The sequence below is a fragment of the Tetrahymena thermophila genome (assembly GCF_000189635.1).
Source record: "Tetrahymena thermophila SB210 genomic scaffold scf_8254406, whole genome shotgun sequence".
In the NCBI taxonomy this organism is placed as follows: domain Eukaryota; phylum Ciliophora; class Oligohymenophorea; order Hymenostomatida; family Tetrahymenidae; genus Tetrahymena; species Tetrahymena thermophila.
This window is the reverse complement of record NW_002476188.1, coordinates 657473-679158: the sequence shown is the minus strand read 5'-3', so window position 1 is coordinate 679158 and position 21686 is coordinate 657473. Positions and strand designations below refer to the sequence as shown.

The following is a 21686-nucleotide window of genomic DNA, read 5'->3' as shown; positions in this document are numbered from 1 at the left end:
AAGAAAAAATGGAATAATATTCATAGAACATTTAAGATTAAATAAAAATACATAATATGGTGTTCACTTATATAACTTTAGGAATAACTTGGTTATTTTTGTTAATATAAATTAAATACTCATTAATCTTAGCTAACTAGTTTCTAAAGCCTGTAATTCATTTGACTGGTATAATTGATAAAATTATAGCTAAAAGCAAAGAAGATAAAGAAAAAAGCAAGGATAATGCCTTGTAAAATGATACACCAAATAATTAAACACTAGTAGATACCAAAAAATATATAAATTATATTGAAGAATTAGATTAGGTTGATCCTAATAGCAATAACTTAGAAAATTAATGCTTTTCGTATGATACTTAATAGCTTTATGACAGTTTTTAAACCCTTTTTAAAGTTTTAACATTTATCACTCAAAATATATATAAAGATAATGAAAGCTAATCATTAATGAATTTGAATGTTTAAATTTTGCATTTTAGTAAATTCAGAAATAATCGAGCATAAGGTGTTTGCTATAATAATATAGGTGTCATTCACTACAACTGCGGTAGATTTTAAGAATCTATTGAAAATTTTTAAAAATCGATAGTGTTTGCCAAATATGAATTAGGATTTTATGATCATGATAGTGATGGGTTTTTGATAGCAAAAATGATTAGTGAATATGTCAATTAATAAAGGCAGAATCATCAAAATATATCTTAAAGTGAAGATGGCGTAGAAGAAGAAGATTTGTAAGAATCAAGATTCAAATTGTTTAGTGTTCAAAATAAAGTAAATTATAAAATCCAAATAACTTCTGAGAGAATTAATCTTTTTTGGAATTTATATAATCGAATGCTTAATTTGATTAAAGCATTGAGATCTTATATTATAATAAACAAATAAATTAGTCTTTATGACATATTGTATGAATGTGTTCTTGAACTACTCAGTGTTAGCCATCTCTTTTTACCACCTTCCAATAAAAGAGATATGCTAGATTGCTACACACTCCTTATAAGCTACAAGCTGCAAAATAATTTACAAGATTGCTTATAAATTTTAGATAAATTTATGAAACTTTACCTTAAAAAATATAAAAACAGATATTTTTTGTAAAATGTTTAAAATAATTTTCAAATCAATGAAAACAAAAGTCAAATAAATTGTCATTTAAAAAAATTTTCATATCAAAATAATTTATATAAATTATTAGAATCTCCTATTTAAAATGTCAAACATCAGAAATATTTGTAAAAATCAATATCTAAAAGTTACAAACATTTCAGATATAAGATAATAAATCGGAACACAAAAAATAATTAAAAATAAAATAATAATGATGATACTTAATTATTGAATTAAAGCAATTAATAAAAAAAAGTTAATGTAGTAAGTTAAATTAATCTTACACTTTAAAATGAAGATAATTTAATTTCACCAACTAGAAAGAAAATTAAAAAAGATGAAATAAAGGAATAAAAATAATTTTTTTAAATAAAAAAAATAATGAATTAAGTAAAAATGAGTCGCTATGAATTTAGCTCAGATATTTTTTTCTAGTATTATGCACTTGAGTAGGCTTATTGCCAAATTGAATTGAAAAATTATTAAAATGCAGGCTTAATATTAACTAATTTTTTTGAAAAATGCTTTTTTTATCTACCTCATCTAAAAAAATAAGCATTAACTACACTCGATTAGTTATTTAAGAAAACTAATATCAAAAACCCAGAATTGCTAGAAATGAGTCAAAAATATACCTATTTGCCTCATGCTAACTTTAAAGTCTGCGTTATTTAAGCATGTAAAAGTAAATTCTCTTTGTTTAAATCGTTTGCAGTCTAGAGTGATTTGATTAAAGATATTTTATTTAAAGATAGAGATTAATTTGGCTTAATAAACTATTCTTTTGAAGAATAGCTTTATTTTTAATAAATTTAATTTTTAAATTTAAAAACTTTAAAATCTAGACTTAGCGTTTTCGAAACATAATTTATTAAACTATTTTCAGAAAAACTGTAATCTCTCACAAAATATGTGTAAGTATCTGACTTAAATAATAATTAGCAGAACTCAAGAACTAATAGTATTATTTCTCCTAATAAATCAGCTAAAATTAATAGCATTTTTATGGATTCTATTTAAAAGAAAACCTTCAATGATTAATATTAAGATTAAACATGCACACCTTCTTCTTTCTGTAATTCATTTGCAAACAAATTTGAAGACAAATAATATGGAGAATGCAAAAATAAAGAAAGTAAAGACTGTTAGAAAAAAAAGGGCTTTTTATTGTTTTAAAACCTTGATTCATTTATAAAGAGATATGTGTTTAGACCTAATAGCAGCAGTTTTTAAAAAAATAAGGATGAAAATAAAATAGATAACCCATAAAATTATTTTTAAGATAAAACTGAAACTGAGATCTATAGTCCATAAAACTATTTTTAAGAAAAAACTTTTTCGTTTGAAAATAACTAACTAAATTGTAATATCGATTAAAAAGTTGATCAAACAAACTTAGATAGCAGAAATGATTAAAATAAAATGTTAAATTCAACAGAAATTAATTTTTTTCAATAAAATAATTAATTTTTAGAATAATAAAACTATCTAAATTCAACCTCGAAAAACAACAGAAAACATAGTTTCATGAATGAAAGTTTATCCTTTTTTAACTAAGAAGTTTCAAATAATTTGATTGATAATTATTAATAATTTGTCAATAATTTTAGAGGTAATGAAAATGATAATCATGAAATTTTTTCAGGCAGCTTTTCATAAAAAATAATAAATAAAAATCAATTAAATATTTAATAAGAAGAAAAAAGTATTCAAAATATAAATTAAATTGAATAAACATGGAATACAAATTATAGAAATTCTTTATACACTCAAACTTCTCCACAAAATAAATTTAAATAGCTTAATCTAGTTATTCCCAATTAAGCAAAGTTATTTTAAATGTAAAAAGTTTGCGAATTATCAGAACAACAGTAAGCTTTGATTGATACTGCTAAAAATTCTATTATTTAGACACCTAAATAAATCTCAACTAATAAACTAAATTCAACAAATAGTAAACTAAGCTAATCGCCTAAAACAGGAGAATAAATATTCCATCATGGTATCAAAGCTGCTCTCAAATAGTTTATTTTAAATACGAATGAAAAGCTTGATTATTATCTTTCTTAAAAAAAATTCAGAAAAAACGAAATAAAATAATATCAGACATATTTACTTTATGTTACAGATTAGCAACTATAAATTAAAAACAAATTCTTATTTAACAATCTATGCGATCTTCTGCTTAACTTAAATATTGAACTCTTAATATTAACTTTAAATTAGCAATAATCTTTGGAAGAATACACTGATTTCAGAAATGTTTTCTAGAATCAAAAATCTGTTATTTCTTTTTTTAACTCAGAATAAAAGTTACTTTAGTACATTTATAACTCTAGAGAGCATGTCAAAAATTTTCTTTTCCCTATGATTTTAGAGCAGTTTTGATAAAAAAAAATTCAATTTATACTCTGTCAAAAATAATATTTATTAATAAAATTTTGATATGATGTATTTAGTACTAAAATATAAAATTATTATTCTATGTTTTTGATTACATTTTATTCATTATTTAAAAAAAATTATAATTATGATTTTATATGAGAACAAGTGAAGATTAAAAAAAGCATTATTACCCAATAATTCTATATATAAATTTTAATTTAAATGAATAAAAGGTTTTAATATTTTTTGATAAATTTAAATAATTTTAAAGATATAAACATATTAAATAGATAGTAATGTTGAGCTAAATTTTATTATATATTTAATTGCTTTGTATATTAAGAATGCTTATTTCTTATTATGGCTTTAAGTGATTACAGTTTTTTAAAATATAATTTGCTTTATAAACATATAATTGGAATAAAATTTATTTTTATAAATTAATGATATTTAAAAATGAATCTGATAATTTTTTATTATTAAAATCAAAAGAAAGCAAACAACTATCATCAAAATACTAGTAATTAAATAAAATTCCATATATTTTTCTATATTAAGTACAATCATAATTTTATATATTTAAAGAAAATAATTAAATTATCTCAAATCATAAATTAACTATTAAAAATAAAAAATGACATCTATAAATTAAATATAAAAAAAGTTAATAGACTAAAAAGTATTCTAAGATGATGCCATTATTGTGTAAATGTTTTAGGTTATGTAAAATAATTGTTAGAATTACATGGATGTTAAGTTGATAGGATATGGATATCAATCGTTTTCGCTTTCAGCTTTAAATTAAATAACTTAATAAAGAATTATTTTGAATATCCAGAAAATCTGTTAAAAAACATATGAATAATATTCAAACTAATTTAAATAAACTTTATAAGTTTTGATTTCATAATATAACTCAAATAAAGCTAACTATGATATCATAATTATGCAAGAGTAAGAACACTGTGAAGAATAGCTTTTAAAGATTTTCACTAATCTTGAGTTTGATTTAGTTGATACTGTAATTTATAAAAGAAAATATAAAGATTAGAAATTTTTTATTTAAAATAGATAGATTAAGAATATTATAAATTTGTTAAAAAAATAAATTAAGGCAATAAGTAATTTATTTAAATGTATAAAAAAATCTTTCAAATATTTTTAGATAATTAGGATCACAAGAAATTAAGTATTTAATTTTGAATAACGATTAGCTTGATGTCTTATTAAATAAATTAAACAACTACACAAATTTAAGCACTTTAATATTGGATTTCAGGTTAAATTGAAATTAATTAAATTTTAACTTATTTATTTATATTTTATTTAAATAGTTATTGCTCTATTACAAATCAAAAATTAATCATCATATCACAACATTTAAAAGAACTTAAGAGTATTAAAGAGCTAAGTATAAATGTTAGGTAAATATTTTTAAGCCAAGATTATTTTTAAAAATACTATTTATTAAATAAAGAATATGTTTTTAATAAATTTAATTAATTAGTTTTTTGAATTTATTTTGCAAACAAAAAAAATTTTATTTAATTAATTTTTATTGAATAGCTCAAACAAAATTAATTAATTTGATTAATTACTTTAGACGGTAACAGAGTTATATTAATTAGAGATTTTAAATCTAAATCTAGGGTAAATAAAGTTAATAAGTATTAAATTATTATATTTTATGACAATATGTTAATAGTTAAAATAGTTATGAAAAGATTGGTAACAATGAGAACATTTTATTTTCTAAGCTCGTATATTTAAAAAGTTTAACATTAACGTTCAAGTAATAATTTAATTGTTTAAACACACACTAATGTATTATATATAGTTAGTTAAATAGAGTAACAAATCAAACCATCTTAAGTATATTTAATAGTCTTAAGGATTGTAAGCAGCTGACATAATTCTGTTTAGGCTTAATGTAGATAGATTAGATTTAATTTTTTGAAGATATTTTCAATTTTTTTTTTATTAGACAGATTAACTTAAATAACTACATAAATTAAATACCAAATATAATTCAATCTATGCAAAAATTAACTGTGCTCAACTTGCAACTTGGGTAAAATATATTAAATTCAAAATTTATATAACTTATTATAAAGAAACACTAGATTAGATCCTATAATGTTTAGTTATCTCTTACTAAATATCTCAAAGTGTGTAAACTTGACCAAACTAAACCTCTATCTGCAGTAAAAATTTTTTATTTATTCTGTCTAGAGTTAAATTAAATAAATTAAGAAACAACTAATACATTTTAATAATTCATCTTGTTTCTTATTAGAAAATAAATTTAAGAGAAAATTTTATTTTTTTATGAAAAATTAATTTAAAAATTTTTAAAAATAGGGAAAATGGATTAAATTCTAATTTTTCAAATCAACTCAAAGATACCTTGAGTCAAATCGAACATTTGAAAGATCTTACTCTTTTACTTTTGTAATCAATTCATATCATAATTATATTATACTTATATTATCATAAATTTAAAAGCTTTAATTAACTTAATTTCGAAGATAAAGTACTTATTTGTAAAGAAATCATCTAGTGCAAAAGATTGGTCAATCTTTGTGTTGACATAAGGTAAGAAACATTAATTGATTTTTAGAAATTAATAAATTTACTAAATTAATAAAAGATTTTAGAATACTAATAAAAGCCCTTCAATAAGAATCAAAAACATAATTTTTAAGACACTAAGGCTTGTAAGAGCTATTCAATGCTTCTGATAATAAGAACTTCACAATTGTCTTATATTTAAAACAAATAAATTAAAATTAATAGCTTATGTGAAGTATGATATTAATATATAAAATGAGTAAAATTTTTTCTTTCCAGAGAGAGGGATCAGTAATAAATATATATTTTAAAGTATTTTATTTGATGCTTCATTTAGATGTATTTTAAATATTTAATTATCAATAAAATAAATAGAGTATCCTGCTAATTTTTTTTATTAAATTAATTATTATTAATTAGCATAAATTTGAATAATTATAAAAATTTATCTACAAAAAATTTTTAGTAATAAATATTAAATAAATTTTATTATATTTAATTAAGTTAAAGATTATTCTTCTTCATATAACATACAAAACATAAATAAAAATTTTTAAAAGAAACTAAATGATTTGATTGGTTTGAAATTCAATAAATTTAAGTCAATTAAAATTGATAAGTAAATATAAACAAAGTAGATAATAATATATTTATATATATAAATAATAAATTGAATAGCAGTCATAAATTATAAAATGGAGGTATAACTTAATAAAAATGTTGATTAAAAGAAAACCAGCCACAGTTTTTTCATATTTAATTACTATCTCAGAAATAAGACTCTGGTGCTTATAGTTTTGACTTTAATTATACCATCCATTACCATAAGTCTACTATCATGTTTAATCATTTGGTATCAACAAATTATTTTTATTAATTTAGTATATGACTTTAGTGATAAATTGTACCTTGATCAAATCAGGAATATAAAGTAGTAGAATGTTGCTGTTGTTTTCTAGATAAATAGATAACTTCAAAGTATAATTTTGAATATTTATGTAGACAATGAGTTTTTAGGAAAATTACTTCTAAATGAAATAGAATTAAACTAAAATCATATTTTATCTATATAAAATTATGAAATAGCTTCACTCAATTATAATTCTATCATGTAGAATATGGCAAAAACTCCAATTTTAGAAAGTTATTGGTAAAATACAAATGGTTTCTATTTTAAATAATTCTACTTTATAAAAAGCAATTTAATACTTTCATAATTTAATTAAACAGAATTAATTTTTGATCATTTGAACATAATTCTTTGAATTATCATTTAAAAATATAACCAGATTAAAAGCAGATTCATTCATAATATATATATTTATTTAATTTGGGCATAAATATTACAAATATTTATTAAAATGAAAATAAATTAATATTTTCTATTATATATATATAAGGTCTTAAAAAAATGCTGAATAGTTATTTTAATTATAAGATTAAGAGATTTAATAATTATTAAGTGCAAGAAGAGTAGATTCGATTTGGAGACCTATGATGTTGGAAAATATATAAAATGTTAATAATTATTTACAAGTTAGTAGCATGTATATCATGCATGATTATGATGGAATGCTTTATTTAACTAATAGGATTATAGATAATTCTACCTTTTTAAGTCTATTTGATATTTAAAGTAATTTAAGTTCTTAATTTGATATTAAATAAAGCGATTATTATGAGTCCACAATGTAAAGTTCTAGCAGTGTCATTTTTCCCCCTCAAATTTTTAAATATAATGGAAAATCATTTATATATAATAGGATTTGCTAAAGAAGATTAAAATATGAGTCAAAAGATCCAAATTCTAATTCAAAAAGGTATTCAATGCTTTGCTATATGGTTAATTTAACATAAATTCAATCAACCTTTACAAATTTTAATAAAACAGCAAAGTTTTCAATAATATTAGATTCAAGAAATTATAATATTTTATATGACTAAATCAAAACTTAATAAAATTTTACTTTAGAGTCAATTTAAAATTTTTGGGTCTAAAATATTTAAGACAAATTATAAAACCAAACATAGATAAGCAACACAACCTATACATCTTCAATTTTATTAAATAATAGTAATTCAGTTGATTTAATAGGTTTTGATACATAATATATTGAAAGTTTTGAATATATTTGTAAAAATAGAACAAAGTACTCTTTTATAAAAAACGTAGTAACAGTAATAGACAAAGTTCCTAGCTTTGAAGTATTAAAATCTTTAAATCCTTTGAAAAAATATTAGAATATAAATACTTTTACAATTTTAAATGTTGTGAGTAATGAAAAAATGGTTTAATACTCTTCAAACTTAAAAAATGAAATAAAACGTTACAATATATTATTTTTTAGTTGTGGATTTGTACTATTTCTTGCTTTACTATCATTTTAAATGTATTTTTCTTTAATCTTTGGTAGAAATATTTTACAACCTATAGTATATTTAACTAATTTAATCAAAGAGATCTATGAATAGAGCTAAACTTCTGAAAATTAAACATAAGCTAATTTAAGCTAGAGATTTTTGCAAAATGATTCTAATAACTAAAATATTTCCTTTCAAGAGAACTTTGCAGAATATGTGAATGAAATAAAAATAGATGAGAATTTCATAGAAAATTTCAAACAAATTTGCTTCTCAAGTGATAGCCTAGTTTTATTAGAGAGTTTTTAAAACTTATTTATCGTATTAAAATTTACAACTCAGAATATATTTAGTTAAAATGAAAGCACCTCATTACTTAATTTAAATTAATAAATATAAAATTTCCTAAGAATTAAGAATTACAGAGCATTAGGCGTTTGCTATAACAACATTGGAGTTATTCACTATAATTGCTCTAGATATTAAGAAGCATTAGAAAATTTTTAAAATTCAATTGTTTATGCTAAATATGAATTAGGCTTATACTCTTCTGATTCTATAGGAAAGTAATTCATGAAAAGAATTGAATTAGGTGCTTCTATTTTAAGGAGATCTATGGCATAAAACAGTTTAAAAGATAGCTAATAGATTAACAAATAATTTCAAAAAATAAGGACAACCATTTTTTAAAATAATATTTTTTAAGGAGATTTAATATAAAATCAAAATAATTCTGATAAGGATCAACTTTATTGGAATCTTTTTAACAGGAATCTAAATTTTTTAAAGGCTTTTAATTCTTTCATTGTAAAAAGCTAGCAAAATGGTTTATTAGAAATATTTTCTGAAGTGTCTCTTTAAAATACAAGCATAAGTTAAATTTATCTACCTCATTCTAACAAAAGACAAATGTATAATTACTGCAGTATAATAACAGGTTATTTTAATTAAAGTTAATTTGGTGAAGCCAAAATAATTCTAGAAAAATTAAAATATCTTTACATAAAAAACATAAAAAATAAAACTTAAAACATAGACAGCTAAACTAACTAGTTTATAAATAATCTTATGGATTTTAGTAATAGAGAAAAAGGTGATGGAACTTCTATTTAAGATGATTAAAATTTATTTAATCCTTTAAAGAGAAGAAAAAGTAGAATAAAAAAAACATAATTTTATTTGACTTCTGAATTGTAAGATGGGAATTTTTTAAACAGTATTTTATCACAAGAATCGAAAAATTGCTATTAAAGTGAATAAGACTTGAAGTAATTCAATTCATATAGATGGAAATCATTTTCAGAACAAAATAAAAATATTATAAAAATTTCTAAAATGTAAAATTTGGATGATTACAAAGATTACATTAAACATTTAATTGGTCAAAGCAATAAATAATAACAAATGAGTGAATAATTAAAATGTTTCACCTTTTATTAAGTGAGAAAATAAAATGACTCTTAGAAGATAGCTAGGTATGAATTTAGTTCAGATATATACTTTTAATATTATTCCATTTATATGGCACAGTATTTAATTAAGCATAAGGATTACTATAATGCTGCCTTAATCCTCAATAATTCACTAGAAAACTGTAAATACTACTTACCTCATTTAAAAAAGCAGGTAATATAATCTTTGCATAATATATTTTTGAAGAACAAACTATTTAGTATTGAATTTGAATACTTCAAAAATAAATACGATACTGTTATTCACAGCAATATTGGTGCCTATATTGTAGTAGCGTGTAAAGATTAATATTTTAATAAAAAAGCTTTTGGACTATTAAGTGACTTGACTAATGACATTCTTTATAAACAAGATGATAGATTTGGTGTAGTTTAGTATTGTTTTCAAGAGAAAACTTTTAAATAACTTATTTCTGCTACAAATGTTAAGATTTATAAAAGCAATCCTAGGCTTTTTGATGTCATTTACAAAAACATTTTAGTTCAAAGTGTAATATAAAAATAATAACCAATTCTGAAGAGCTTATCTATTTAATATGATAGAAACAGCATAAAAAGAACAGCTAGTATATATTAGACATCTAAATTCAAGAAATAGTAAGTAAATCAAGAGAATTCTTAAATTAATTAAATTTAAATTATTGATGTAGTTAAAGTTTAAAATACTCCTTACAAGAAATCATTTTAGCTTCAAAGAGAATAGTCTTTTGATATTTCAAATTTAAATCATAATTAATAAAAATAATCTAAATTAAGATAATTAGAAAAATAAGAAATTAGCAAATCTATTTATTCTTAAAATTATTTTTAAAAATCACTCTATATTACTTAATAAGATTCTAATAATAAGTTGATTAATAACAGTTTACGCGACTTAATATAATAGCCGAATGCTTAAAAATAAAATTTTTCATTATAATAACCCAGTCTATCACATATTTTTTCTTAAAAAAACTTGATGTTAGATGGGTAAAATTCTATTTTTAAATCAGATATTGAGATAACTGAAAAAAAATAAAATATATTGATCCCTATGTAAAACGAATAGACCGTTTAGAAAAAGTCAATTCTTTAGAATAAATAGATAGATAATTTTACTACAACAAATGTAACTAATCCAAGTGAATAAAAAAATTAAGAAGTAGGACTAATTAACTAAGAACAAGAGCAGTTTAATTCCACTTAGCTAAAGTCATAAGAGTGTGAAGATATTTATTCAGAAAATTTTGATCAAGAACATGATGAATTTTTTCCATTATTTCATACTTAAATTAATAGAAATATTGCCAGTCATTTGAATAAAAATGAAGAAACAAAATATGAAATTGATAAAACAATATTAAACTCAAATAATTTGAACAATTATTAATCTCTGAGCTAAAAATTTTAAATTCTTAGTCAAAGCTAATATGTGGATGAGGCCTTAGATAAGAAAAACTAAGAAAAAAACCAAAATACTTCTGGTTTATGTAAAATACCATAAAATAAATATTTTTGTAAGTATTCAAATATATAAAATGATTATTTAAGAAAAAGTCTTTTTTAAAATTAAAATGATTTTAAGCAAGTTGAAAATCCAGAGTTAATCTTTCACTTAGGTATTTAAGCTGCTTTAAAATAATTTATACTTGATACAAATAAAAAAATAACATTATATGTATCATAAAAAAAGTATAATAAAATAACCACTCCTCAATAATAGCAAAAATAAATTAAATAACATTTTAATTTTTTAATCTTTATTACTGATTAACAATTGACATTTTCAAATAGAAATTTGATGTAAGATCTTAGCTAATTATTAATAAATCTAGAATTAGAGTTGCTTGTATTAATTTAAAATGAAACTTAATCATTAGAAGAATTTTCAGACCATAGTAATATCTACATAAACTCAAAGATTGTAATTAGCTTTTTTAATAGTGAGGAAAAATTGTTATAATATATATATAATCAAAGAGAGCATGTTAAAAACTATTAATATCCTATGATTTATGAATATTTTTGAGTTATTTATTTATTAATTTAAACTTTACCTAATTCATAAAAACAGATTTGCTTTTTAAAGTTTAAATACTGTTAAAAAAATTTAAATATTTTTATTCTACTATTTTAATTATTGAGTATTCCAAATAGATTATTTTATAAATAAACTCAAAAAAATAAATACTTTTAATAATTAACAACTAAATAATATCAACATTTACATTTAAATAATCTAAAATAAAAAAAATAATTTAAATTATTTTCATAATTCCTTTTTAAAATTAAATTGTTAAAACTCAAAAAAATTAAAATTAAAAAACTAAAATTTTTTAAACTTTGGCATTTTTATTCATTAAAAAAACAATTGTGTTGAATGAACCATATGATATAAATAAATAGACGAAGTAAAATCAGAATAAAAGTTTATAATAATTTATTAACAGTAATATGTAATAAATTTAAAAAAATTATTGAATTTATTTTTATTTAGCTTTTTTAAACATCATAATTTTTAATGAATGATTTCTTTATAACTTAGATCATAATTTCTAAACACGTAATTATTATTGAATAAAATTGATTTCTAAAACTCTAATTTAAAATTATTTTTAATTTCTCAAAATCAAAATTGTAACTATTCTTTCAAAACAACAATAAATTTAAAAATTATTAAACAATTTTTTAAAAATAATATAAATATATTAAAGATAGATAAATTGATTAAAGAATGTCATTTTAATTATTTTTTTAAGTTATTTATAAATTTATATCTATATTATTTATTTATTTTAATCCTAAATGATATAAATATAGATATAACTCCTTATATATTTATGGAGATTTTTATTTTATTTTGTCCTTCTAATTTGAAGTGTTACCAAAATATATCTAATATATTGTAAGTATTATTATTTATTTATTTATTGGTAAAATTCATGAATGATTTTTATTAAGACAATTACTATCTTTAAACATAAATCATTAATTAGTTAGATATTAAAAAAAATAATTGTTAGAAATAACTAAATAGTAATCAAAAATGAATAGGTAAGATAAAAACAACCAGAAGGAACACAAAGAAAACAAAAAATAAAATAAAATAAATTTCCTAACTTTGATATCTTATGCTCTTATATAGCCATCTTACTACTTTAAATATATTATAAATTAAGCTAAATTTAACTATTTCTGCATTTTTATTGCAATAATATCAATAAATTAGATGTCTACTTATTCTTTCATGAATTCTCACACATCTTTCATTTTAGTATAAGATAAAAAATTGTCCTTTGACAAACTTTACCAGTTGCCTTATTACATGCTAAATCCTTAATTCTACTTATTTGACTAGATTTCCACCTTCTATGTTGGCTAAGAATATGTATAAAATTTTACTTATAATATTTATAATTCAAAACAAATTATATCACATAAATGAAGTGTTTTAAAATTTGAATCAATACTTTCCATTAAAATTATTAATAAGTTGATAATCACATATTGTAAATATTTTATTTTATCATAGAAATAACTGATACAAGATCATAAATCTTAGCACAAAAATATTAGAATTATTAAAGAAGTCTCAAGCAGCGATTAAATGTATCTTCAGCAGTTTAATAAAGGCTAATTTGGGTTTTCTGAAAAAGATACATCTTAATAGTAAATGAAAAAATAAAACGTAATTTTAACAAATGATAATGGAAATGAACAAAAAAGTTAGAGCCTCTAATTTTATAAAAAGCAATTGACTCTTTAAATATTTATATTGATCTTTATGCTAAGTATCTTAGTGTGTGTTACAGTAGAAATATTTAAATGCAAACAGTTAATAGACTAAGAAAATAAGTTTATTAGAACAACATAAGTATATCTTAGCTTAATTTACTAGATTTTTAATAATATTTTGCTTATCCCATTAATGTAAATAATCTGTATTTCTTCTTTCGATAGTTTTATAGATGAAGAAGGCTTAGATATATCTAATACATAGGTAAGGATCATAATTTATTCATATTTTTTTTGATTTTAACAAAATAATAAAACAAAATAAAATAAGCACTTTTTACTTTAGATTTTTCAAATAAAATCAAAAAATAATTTTTTTTAATTATTACAATTCAATATAAAGTAATATCTAAAAATCTTATCTTTATCTAATCATTTTTTATATCACAAAAGAATGATTTTTTAAAGAACCAGTATATATCTGCTTAGATTATTGGAGTAATTAATTTAATTATGGTTATGATAGTTAGTTGGATATTTAATTTCATTTTGAATGAGTCAACAGTAGTAGGAAACACAGGAATCATTAAAAATAGTAGTTCCTTATTTATAGAATCGCTTTGTTTAATACTCAAATAAACATCTACTCTTATATTTAGCTATTCGCCTAAAAGTTAAAATTTCTAAACAGTATAAGATATATAATTTGGGATTGTAATAGTTTATTTGGTTTTATTATCAATAAATGGATTTTATAAATTTACTTATTCTACCATAAGTATCTATATAGCGAATGTAGTCTTTTTAGCATATTCTCTTCTATCTGTAGTAGTACATTTACTAACAGTCAAAACTACTATTTTAGGTATAATTATTACTAGTTTTTTTTTTCTTTCTTATTATTAAATCATTAATTAAACTAGAACCAAAAACATTCTTACTTTTTACATTAAATTTTCTGATTTAATCTTTTGAATTTTATTTGGTTACTTCAAAAAAAATGAAGGTTATATTTTTATAAAATTGGAAGGCTATACAAGCAATAATAATTTATTTACCTATTTACATAGGTTCAAATTATTTAATATACCTTATGCACAATATTCTATAATAATTTTTATAAGAAATTTATTATAATTTGGAAATATTATTAAATTTTGTTTTATAGCATCTAAAAATAATTCAAAAACTTTAATTTCTGAAATAAACAAAGAAAAAAAATATTTTTTTTTTGTGTTGCTTTTTTTATGTTTTCATGATATTAAGGAAATGTTTTTAAAATAAATAATCCCCATAGACTTTCTTAAGAAATATATGATAAAAAAGCCCAATTTTTTTAAAAAAGAAATTTTTTAGACTTAATTAAATAATTTAAAAAGATTTTATTTATTTACACTTTATTTAATATATAAGTTCAAATGCAATTATGTATTTTAATTTTTTTTTACATATTTTCATGTTTAATTAAATTAGGAAGTAAAAGCAGTAATTTAATTCTTTTGATAATATGTTTACTTGTAATAAGATATTGTTACTCTATTCCATAGCAGCTAATTGTAAAAAGGATGTTAGATGCATTCAAAAAAAAAGGGAAAATAGAAAATACTATCAGCAACAAAATTAAATTTATTTAGTTTTTTGGAGCTGAGTATAAAAATTTACTTTAAAATTAAGAATACAAAATGATGATAATAAGTTTTCTATCTTATCACAAGAATAATTGTAAATTATTTGAATGCTTTTGTTAGTAATAAGATAATGTAATCTCGTTTTAAAAGGAGGAAGAATAAATAAATGATAAATATAGTATTTCAGTTGTTTACAATTTTTTTATTAACTTTTTAGTTTAAGAAGCTAACGATGTTATTGAGTAACTCAAGTATAATAAAAATGGCAAACAATAAATAATTGTATTGAAGTTTATAGATTTAATCAGTTAGTTAGGCCAAGAAGCGAAGGCTTTATAAATGATTTTTGAATTTTTAGAAGTAAAATAAAATAGAAAAGTTGATAAATTAAATAGCTATTGTAAAGCATATGCATTAACTATTAAGAACAATATAACATTTAATTATATGAAGCACTTACAAGATTCTTTAAGCTCTTAGTAATAAGATACAAAGTTGTATGTTTAAAAAGTATTCAAAATGACAGAAGAAAAAGAAAACATCAAAAAAAATATTAAATAATTATTATAAAAAAAAATAATTTTGTATGAGGCAGTAATTAATAATAAATTATAATAATAAAAAGAAAGCTATTTGATAGCTCTTTATTCAATAACTAATCAAATATCTTAATTAGAAAACAGAATAAGAAATCTATGGAAAGAAGATAAGGGTATATCTACTATTAGATTAGTTTGTTTCTTTTTAGCAGAAGTTAAAAATGATTTATACGGTGCCTACATCTGGAGTAAATAAGTTTTTGCAGAAGATCCATTAGAAATAAGGTATTTTTTAAATAAAATAACAAATTTATTTGCATTTTGATTTTTTAAATGAAATTTCTACTTATTAAAATTGTGCAATAAACTTTTAAACTCCCTTATTTTTACTAATTTTTATGAGTTTAAAGGAGAAATATTTATAATATTTTTTTGCTTTTTTATAAAATGATTACTCTTAATAGTAATACCAAATTAATTTAGTACTATTTTAAAATTATCAAAAAATTAAAACCAATATTGAATAAGCGAGTATTCATTTCAGCTAATATTAATTTAAATATTTTTAAAAATAAATAATTTTTAAGATTAATGCTCATAATAAATTTTTTTTTTAGTCAGTGTTAATCAAATAAAATAATTTAAAACAATTATTTATTGCCATTAATTTTTTTAATTTTTTAAAAGCTAATAAAACATATTTGTTATCATTAATTTAAATTATTAGGGTAAACAAGTAATATAATATTGATATCAAGAATGATAAGGTATGTCGAATTTATGTAGATTTTGGATAAAACAAAGCTATGATTAATTCTTTTTCATAAAATGCCTCTCAAATACTTAGTATTGATTAGATAAAACTATAAAATGTGAAATTGCTTTCTAAGCTAATTCCATCTCCAGTTTCTGAGATACATGATTCTTTAATAAAAGAATTCTTTTTAACAGGAAAATCAAAAAATTTTAGGTAGCTTAATATGCTCCAAATGAAAAATTTAGATAATTATTCAGATCCTGTTTAGATATTTTTTGATATTGATATGACTTACACATAGGATTTGAGGCTTGTTGCTTTTGTTAAAATAGTTAGAAATTATTCTTCAGTATATTTAATTTTCAATAGCGAAGGCATTCTTGAATCAGCTTCATCTAATATTTTTAATAAATTTTTTATAAGTGAAGTAAAATTTATAATTCTTGAAAATTTTTGTTTAACTTAATTTTGAATAGGATTAAGAAGATAAAAATTTCGAAAATTCTTTCTTGCATAATATGAGTTGGAATGATTTATTTCCAAACCTTGAAATGTACAAAAAGACTTTTGAAAGTTTTGAAAATACAAAGAAGAAAACTTAAGAGTACAAATGGATTTAATAACCTATAGAAATTTCAAAGCAGAGACATAAAAAATAAGATTAGATATACTCTTATTGTGCAAATATAACAATTAGATAGTAGGTATACTGCTCATCAAATTAAATGCAACAGCAATTTTACTATGTAGTTGAGATAGAAAATATAAAAAACTAAGTAAAAAATAATAATAAATTAATAAATTATATTTAAAATATTTTTAACTTTTCTTAATTTAATTGACCTATATTTGTTGTATTTACTAAAAAAAGAGATGTAAGATAAAATTATATTATTTAAAAGAAAAATAGTGAATACACAGCTAAGTAAGCAAAGGAACTCTTAAAAGGAAATTAATAAATAGGTCTATATGGTTTAGAAACTATGTTTTCTTACACTCAAGATAACTTTTTCAGTAAAGACAATCTTGAAAACATTCAAGAAGAAGAGGAGGGTGCTGAAATACAGGATAGTAAAATGGTTAAAAAAAACCAATCTCTTATAGAAATTTAAGAATAAGAAAATACAATGAATACAGAAAATGCTTAAAATATTTACAAGTAGAAGGTTTTGCATGGAATTAATAAATTAAAATTGTAAAGAAAAATGAGTGATTATCGTTCTAACACTGAAATGTCTTTGTCACCTGAGATTAAAAAAGATAAATTATCTTAAAGACAGAGCTCTTAATTGCAGTTGTTTGATTTTAGTAATTAATAGATAATTAGTTTAAATTTTCTAATAATTTTTTTTATAATAAGGTGAAAGAGGATTACAGAATAAAGATAGCTTTATGAGTCCAGAAAACAAGAATAAAGAATTAAGAAAAATGGCTAATAGACATAATTCATATATAAACTCTTCTCGTTCTGGATTTATGTTTGATTAGAATAATTAAAGTAGCTATTCCTTAACTTTTTTTAATGAATTGAGAGGTTTAGATGACTAGTCCACTAATCATTACAATGCTAGGTAAGAGAACAGTGCAAAGTAGCTAAGCAATTAGATATAAGTTTTTAGCCCTTCAAGTTATTAAAATCCATATAATAATTAAATTAATAATAATAATTCAATTAGCCAAATTTATAATAACGATGATCAGCAGTAATCTTCGAGAATGAATATACAGATTCCTGGCGATTCGTTCTCTATTACTTAGGAACAGAATTTTTACAACCTAATTAAAAACTATGAATAGCAACATGGCAATTATTTTATTAATTTGAACAACGATTTAAATAATTAATTGCAAACTAACAGAATGCTGAAAGAATAAAAAAGTAGTGAAAGTGATTAGGAAGAAAATGAAGTTCAAAATGACTTTTAAAAAATGAAAAGTTTTAAGAAAAAAGTAAAAACGATATAAACAAGCTTAGTCTCTTAATAGTAATTTGAGAGAGAATATATGAAAAGAATTAATCACAACAACACAAGCTCTAACGTCAAGGGTAAATATATGTACTTTAACAATTACAAAAGTATGCATGAATTTACTTAAAGTAAGAAACTTCCAAATTCATTGAAAATACTCTCAGCTACAAATCTTATGCAAATCATACTCTCTGTTATTTAAGTAATCGGCCTTACTTTTTATTTAAGAGATTCTATTTTTGGGCTGTAGCATAAACTTAATTTGATCTAACTCCAAAGCTAATTCCTAAGTCCGATTGATGAAGGTTTCGGAACTTTATGGAAAGGATTTATAAATATGGAAGATTACTTTTTGGGATAATTAGATGGGATACCTTAATCTGAACTGGATTTTTACTAAAATTACTTTAAATTGATAAGATCTAATATCAACTACACATACGATAGATTGTAATAATTTGAATATTCTATGGACAACTCCCAATAAGATTTCATTGATTTTCTAGGTTAGGTATCAGAATTTAGAGAAAATGATGGAAATTATGGATATAACAATTTTAATTCTACAAATAGGTAAATTTTTAATAACAATATTTCAATTAAACTACCATATTCTCTCAATATTAAAAATAAAAATAAAATTTATTTTTTGATTGAAATACATTATTAAAAAATCTGAAATATTTAAAAATTTAAATAATATTAATGATTTTGTGTTAAGGGTTTAGGGTAATTGTATAAAAACTATCCTTTAGTTTTAGAGTTTTAGAAAATAATTTCACTATAAATGTTTTGATTCATTTCATTAAATTAATTTTTTAAATAAAAGATTTATTGTAGTTTAAATGTTAAAAACATTTAGCTTTTTAAAGACATATGACTGGGAAAATAACTACCTAGATAACAAAGGATATTATTATGTAATTTAATAATTAATAAATAAATAAACAAACAAATAATTAACTTAATTACTTTTTTAAAATAGGATTACTCATTTTTGTAAATGAATATGCTTAAGATAACAAACATCTTTAGCTAGCTAAGCTAAAATCTAATTTAAGTTCTTTAAAAGATTTCATAATCAAGTTTGATAAGTGTGAATGTTTATTTAATTATTTCTTCAATTATACTATCACTTTTAATAATAGTATGTTTTGTTTATTTCATATAATTTCAGGCTATCAAAAAAAGCATTTTTAATTTATTCCATTTTAATGATGCTATTTGGATTAACTTAGAACTGTAATCCACTAAAGAAAAATTAAATCAAGTTAACTTAGATTAGAATATAGACCCTTTTTCAGATTATCATTTTAATCTCTATTAATATGATGAAATGCTTTATATTTAAGAATAAACAAAAGAAAAGATGAAGAGCAAGTTCAAATCTAGAAAGGGGATAAATTAGTCGAATAAAATCGAAATTCCTATTCCATAGTTTTACTCACGCAAACTATTAGTTTTATTTTTCATCATGTTTTTAGGTAAAAAAATTAAATTTGATTTTTTCCTAGTATTAATAAATATTATTTAATAAATAAATTTAGGTGTTATAATTAGTAATGCTCTATCAATATCTTTTATCAAAAAATCATTTATTGATAGCTATATTAGTAGTGCAGAAAAATTTTCATACTTTTAAGACTCTTCTAATTTAGCTTCAAGATTGTCAGGTTATATAGATTTGGCAAATGCAATTAATATTCACTGGTTTAGCTACTTTAACTAAAATGATACTATTTTGATGAGAAATGAGTTTGATGAAAAAGTTATTCTTTTCAGATCTTTTATTACTAACTAGGTGATTTAAATAAATGATTTAGGCCCATTTAAAAATAAAGAGTTTATTAAATTTTTAAATGCTGCAAACTCATATGACCTATGTAGCTAAATTATGCATCTTGATGGTATAGAGCTGGAGGTTTGCAATATTGCAAGCGGAGGCATATTAAAACAAGGACTATCAGCATCTCTGATCTAATTCATCAATGATATAAAAGTAATTTATTTATTTTTAAAAGCATCTTTGAAAATAATTTTTAAATTAATATTTTTTAGAGTGACAGAGATTAAACTAATTTTGAGAAGCGGTCAAAATAAAAACTGGAGGTGTTTGAAATAAGTCTTTTTTGCTCCAGGGTATTAAATTATGCTAGTGATTTGCTTTTTAAAGGTATTGAAGACTTATGTGACTCTTCATGGCAATATTTACTATCAATTATTTTAATTTTTGGTATATTCTCTATAGGAGCTAATTTAATAATTATGATTTATATTAAAGTTAAAATAAAAAATTAATTCTTTCTCTTGAAGCAGTCATTGTTTTTGCTTCCTATTTAAACCATATCATTTGAAAGAACATTCAGCACAAGTTTGAGACTAATATATTTAAAGTATGATCTATATAGCAATTACTCATAGGTATGAAATACCTTATAATTATTATCTAAATTATTAAATTTTATTGTAGATTAAGCTATTTTATATATTCATTTTATATTTTGTGATCTTATAGTTATTTTGAAAAATTTAATACAAAATATCCATTTATTTAAAAAAATAGTATATATCATTAATTGGAGCCTTTATTATAAAATTAATTACTGAATTTTTTCAAAAATGTTAATTAGTAATTCACAATTCCAAAAATAATTTAGAGGTTTTAAATGTATTAAAAGTGTATACAAATTTACTGTAAACGAGATGTTACATGAAATAATACTAAATGGAAATTTTAAAATTTGAGTTTTGGTTTAAATTTAATTATTTGGTTACCTTGCGATCAATCAATAGCAATAAAGATATGGAGAGATTACGTTATTGCAAAAAATATTTTTTATATGATCAAATAAAATATAAGTTAAAATACTTTCTAGTAAAAATAATAATGCTTTTATTTTAAAATTAACAAAAATTAGTACTAATAAAATTTATATTGATTTTAATTAATTCAAAATATATTTGAGAAATGCTATGGTTCTTATAATTTTAGTTCTTTATCATGAATTTCTCTTAACAAATATTTCTTTAAAGAAAATTAAAATTTTTATTTTTATAATAAATATTAGACTGAGTAATAACTGAAGTAAAAATGATAAGTATAAAATTATTATTTGACTTACTTTTAAAATAACAAATAAAAAATAAATTTTAAAGCTAAGTATTACAATCTTATTT

General features: G+C 20.6%; 4 protein-coding genes across 4 annotated transcripts in view; all 4 read left to right on the top strand. All coding sequences in view use genetic code 6, as the record gives it.

The window, feature by feature from the left end:
- The window catches only part of TTHERM_00247200 (YLP motif protein), a gene marked incomplete at both ends in the record, with an annotated part of 2512 nt that extends 1168 nt beyond the window's left edge, over positions 1-1344 (top strand). Inside the window, 2 exons of the mRNA XM_001023849.3 lie at positions 1-776; positions 1201-1344. The exon at positions 1-776 is cut by the window's left edge and continues 776 nt beyond it. Coding sequence (XP_001023849.3) covers positions 1-776; positions 1201-1344 — 920 coding nt within the window. The remainder of the gene's footprint in view (positions 777-1200) is intronic.
- Positions 1345-4131: 2787 nt separating this feature from the next.
- On the top strand, positions 4132-11909 carry TTHERM_00247170 (hypothetical protein; the record flags this gene model as incomplete). Its single annotated transcript, XM_001023846.2, has 16 exons — positions 4132-4518; positions 4569-4618; positions 4663-4776; positions 4832-4921; positions 5064-5147; positions 5203-5289; positions 5335-5427; positions 5482-5568; positions 5612-5701; positions 5859-5948; positions 6003-6092; positions 7469-7759; positions 7832-7888; positions 8213-8343; positions 8527-11370; positions 11716-11909. The coding sequence occupies 16 exons, from the start codon at positions 4132-4134 to the stop codon at positions 11907-11909; spliced, it is 4779 nt and encodes a 1592-aa protein (XP_001023846.2).
- Positions 11910-14168: 2259 nt separating this feature from the next.
- Positions 14169-15118, top strand: TTHERM_000247169 (hypothetical protein; the record flags this gene model as incomplete). Its single annotated transcript, XM_012799944.1, has 2 exons — positions 14169-14480; positions 15089-15118. 2 exons carry the CDS (start codon positions 14169-14171, stop codon positions 15116-15118), a joined length of 342 nt encoding a protein of 113 aa, XP_012655398.1.
- Positions 15119-15647: 529 nt separating this feature from the next.
- On the top strand, positions 15648-20936 carry TTHERM_00247160 (transmembrane protein, putative; the record flags this gene model as incomplete). Its single annotated transcript, XM_001023845.2, has 9 exons — positions 15648-16067; positions 16510-16966; positions 17016-17315; positions 17442-17847; positions 17900-19082; positions 19339-19429; positions 19495-19993; positions 20057-20508; positions 20568-20936. The coding sequence occupies exons 1-9, from the start codon at positions 15691-15693 to the stop codon at positions 20934-20936; spliced, it is 4134 nt and encodes a 1377-aa protein (XP_001023845.2). The 5' UTR covers positions 15648-15690.
- Between the last annotated feature and the right edge of the window lie 750 nt (positions 20937-21686).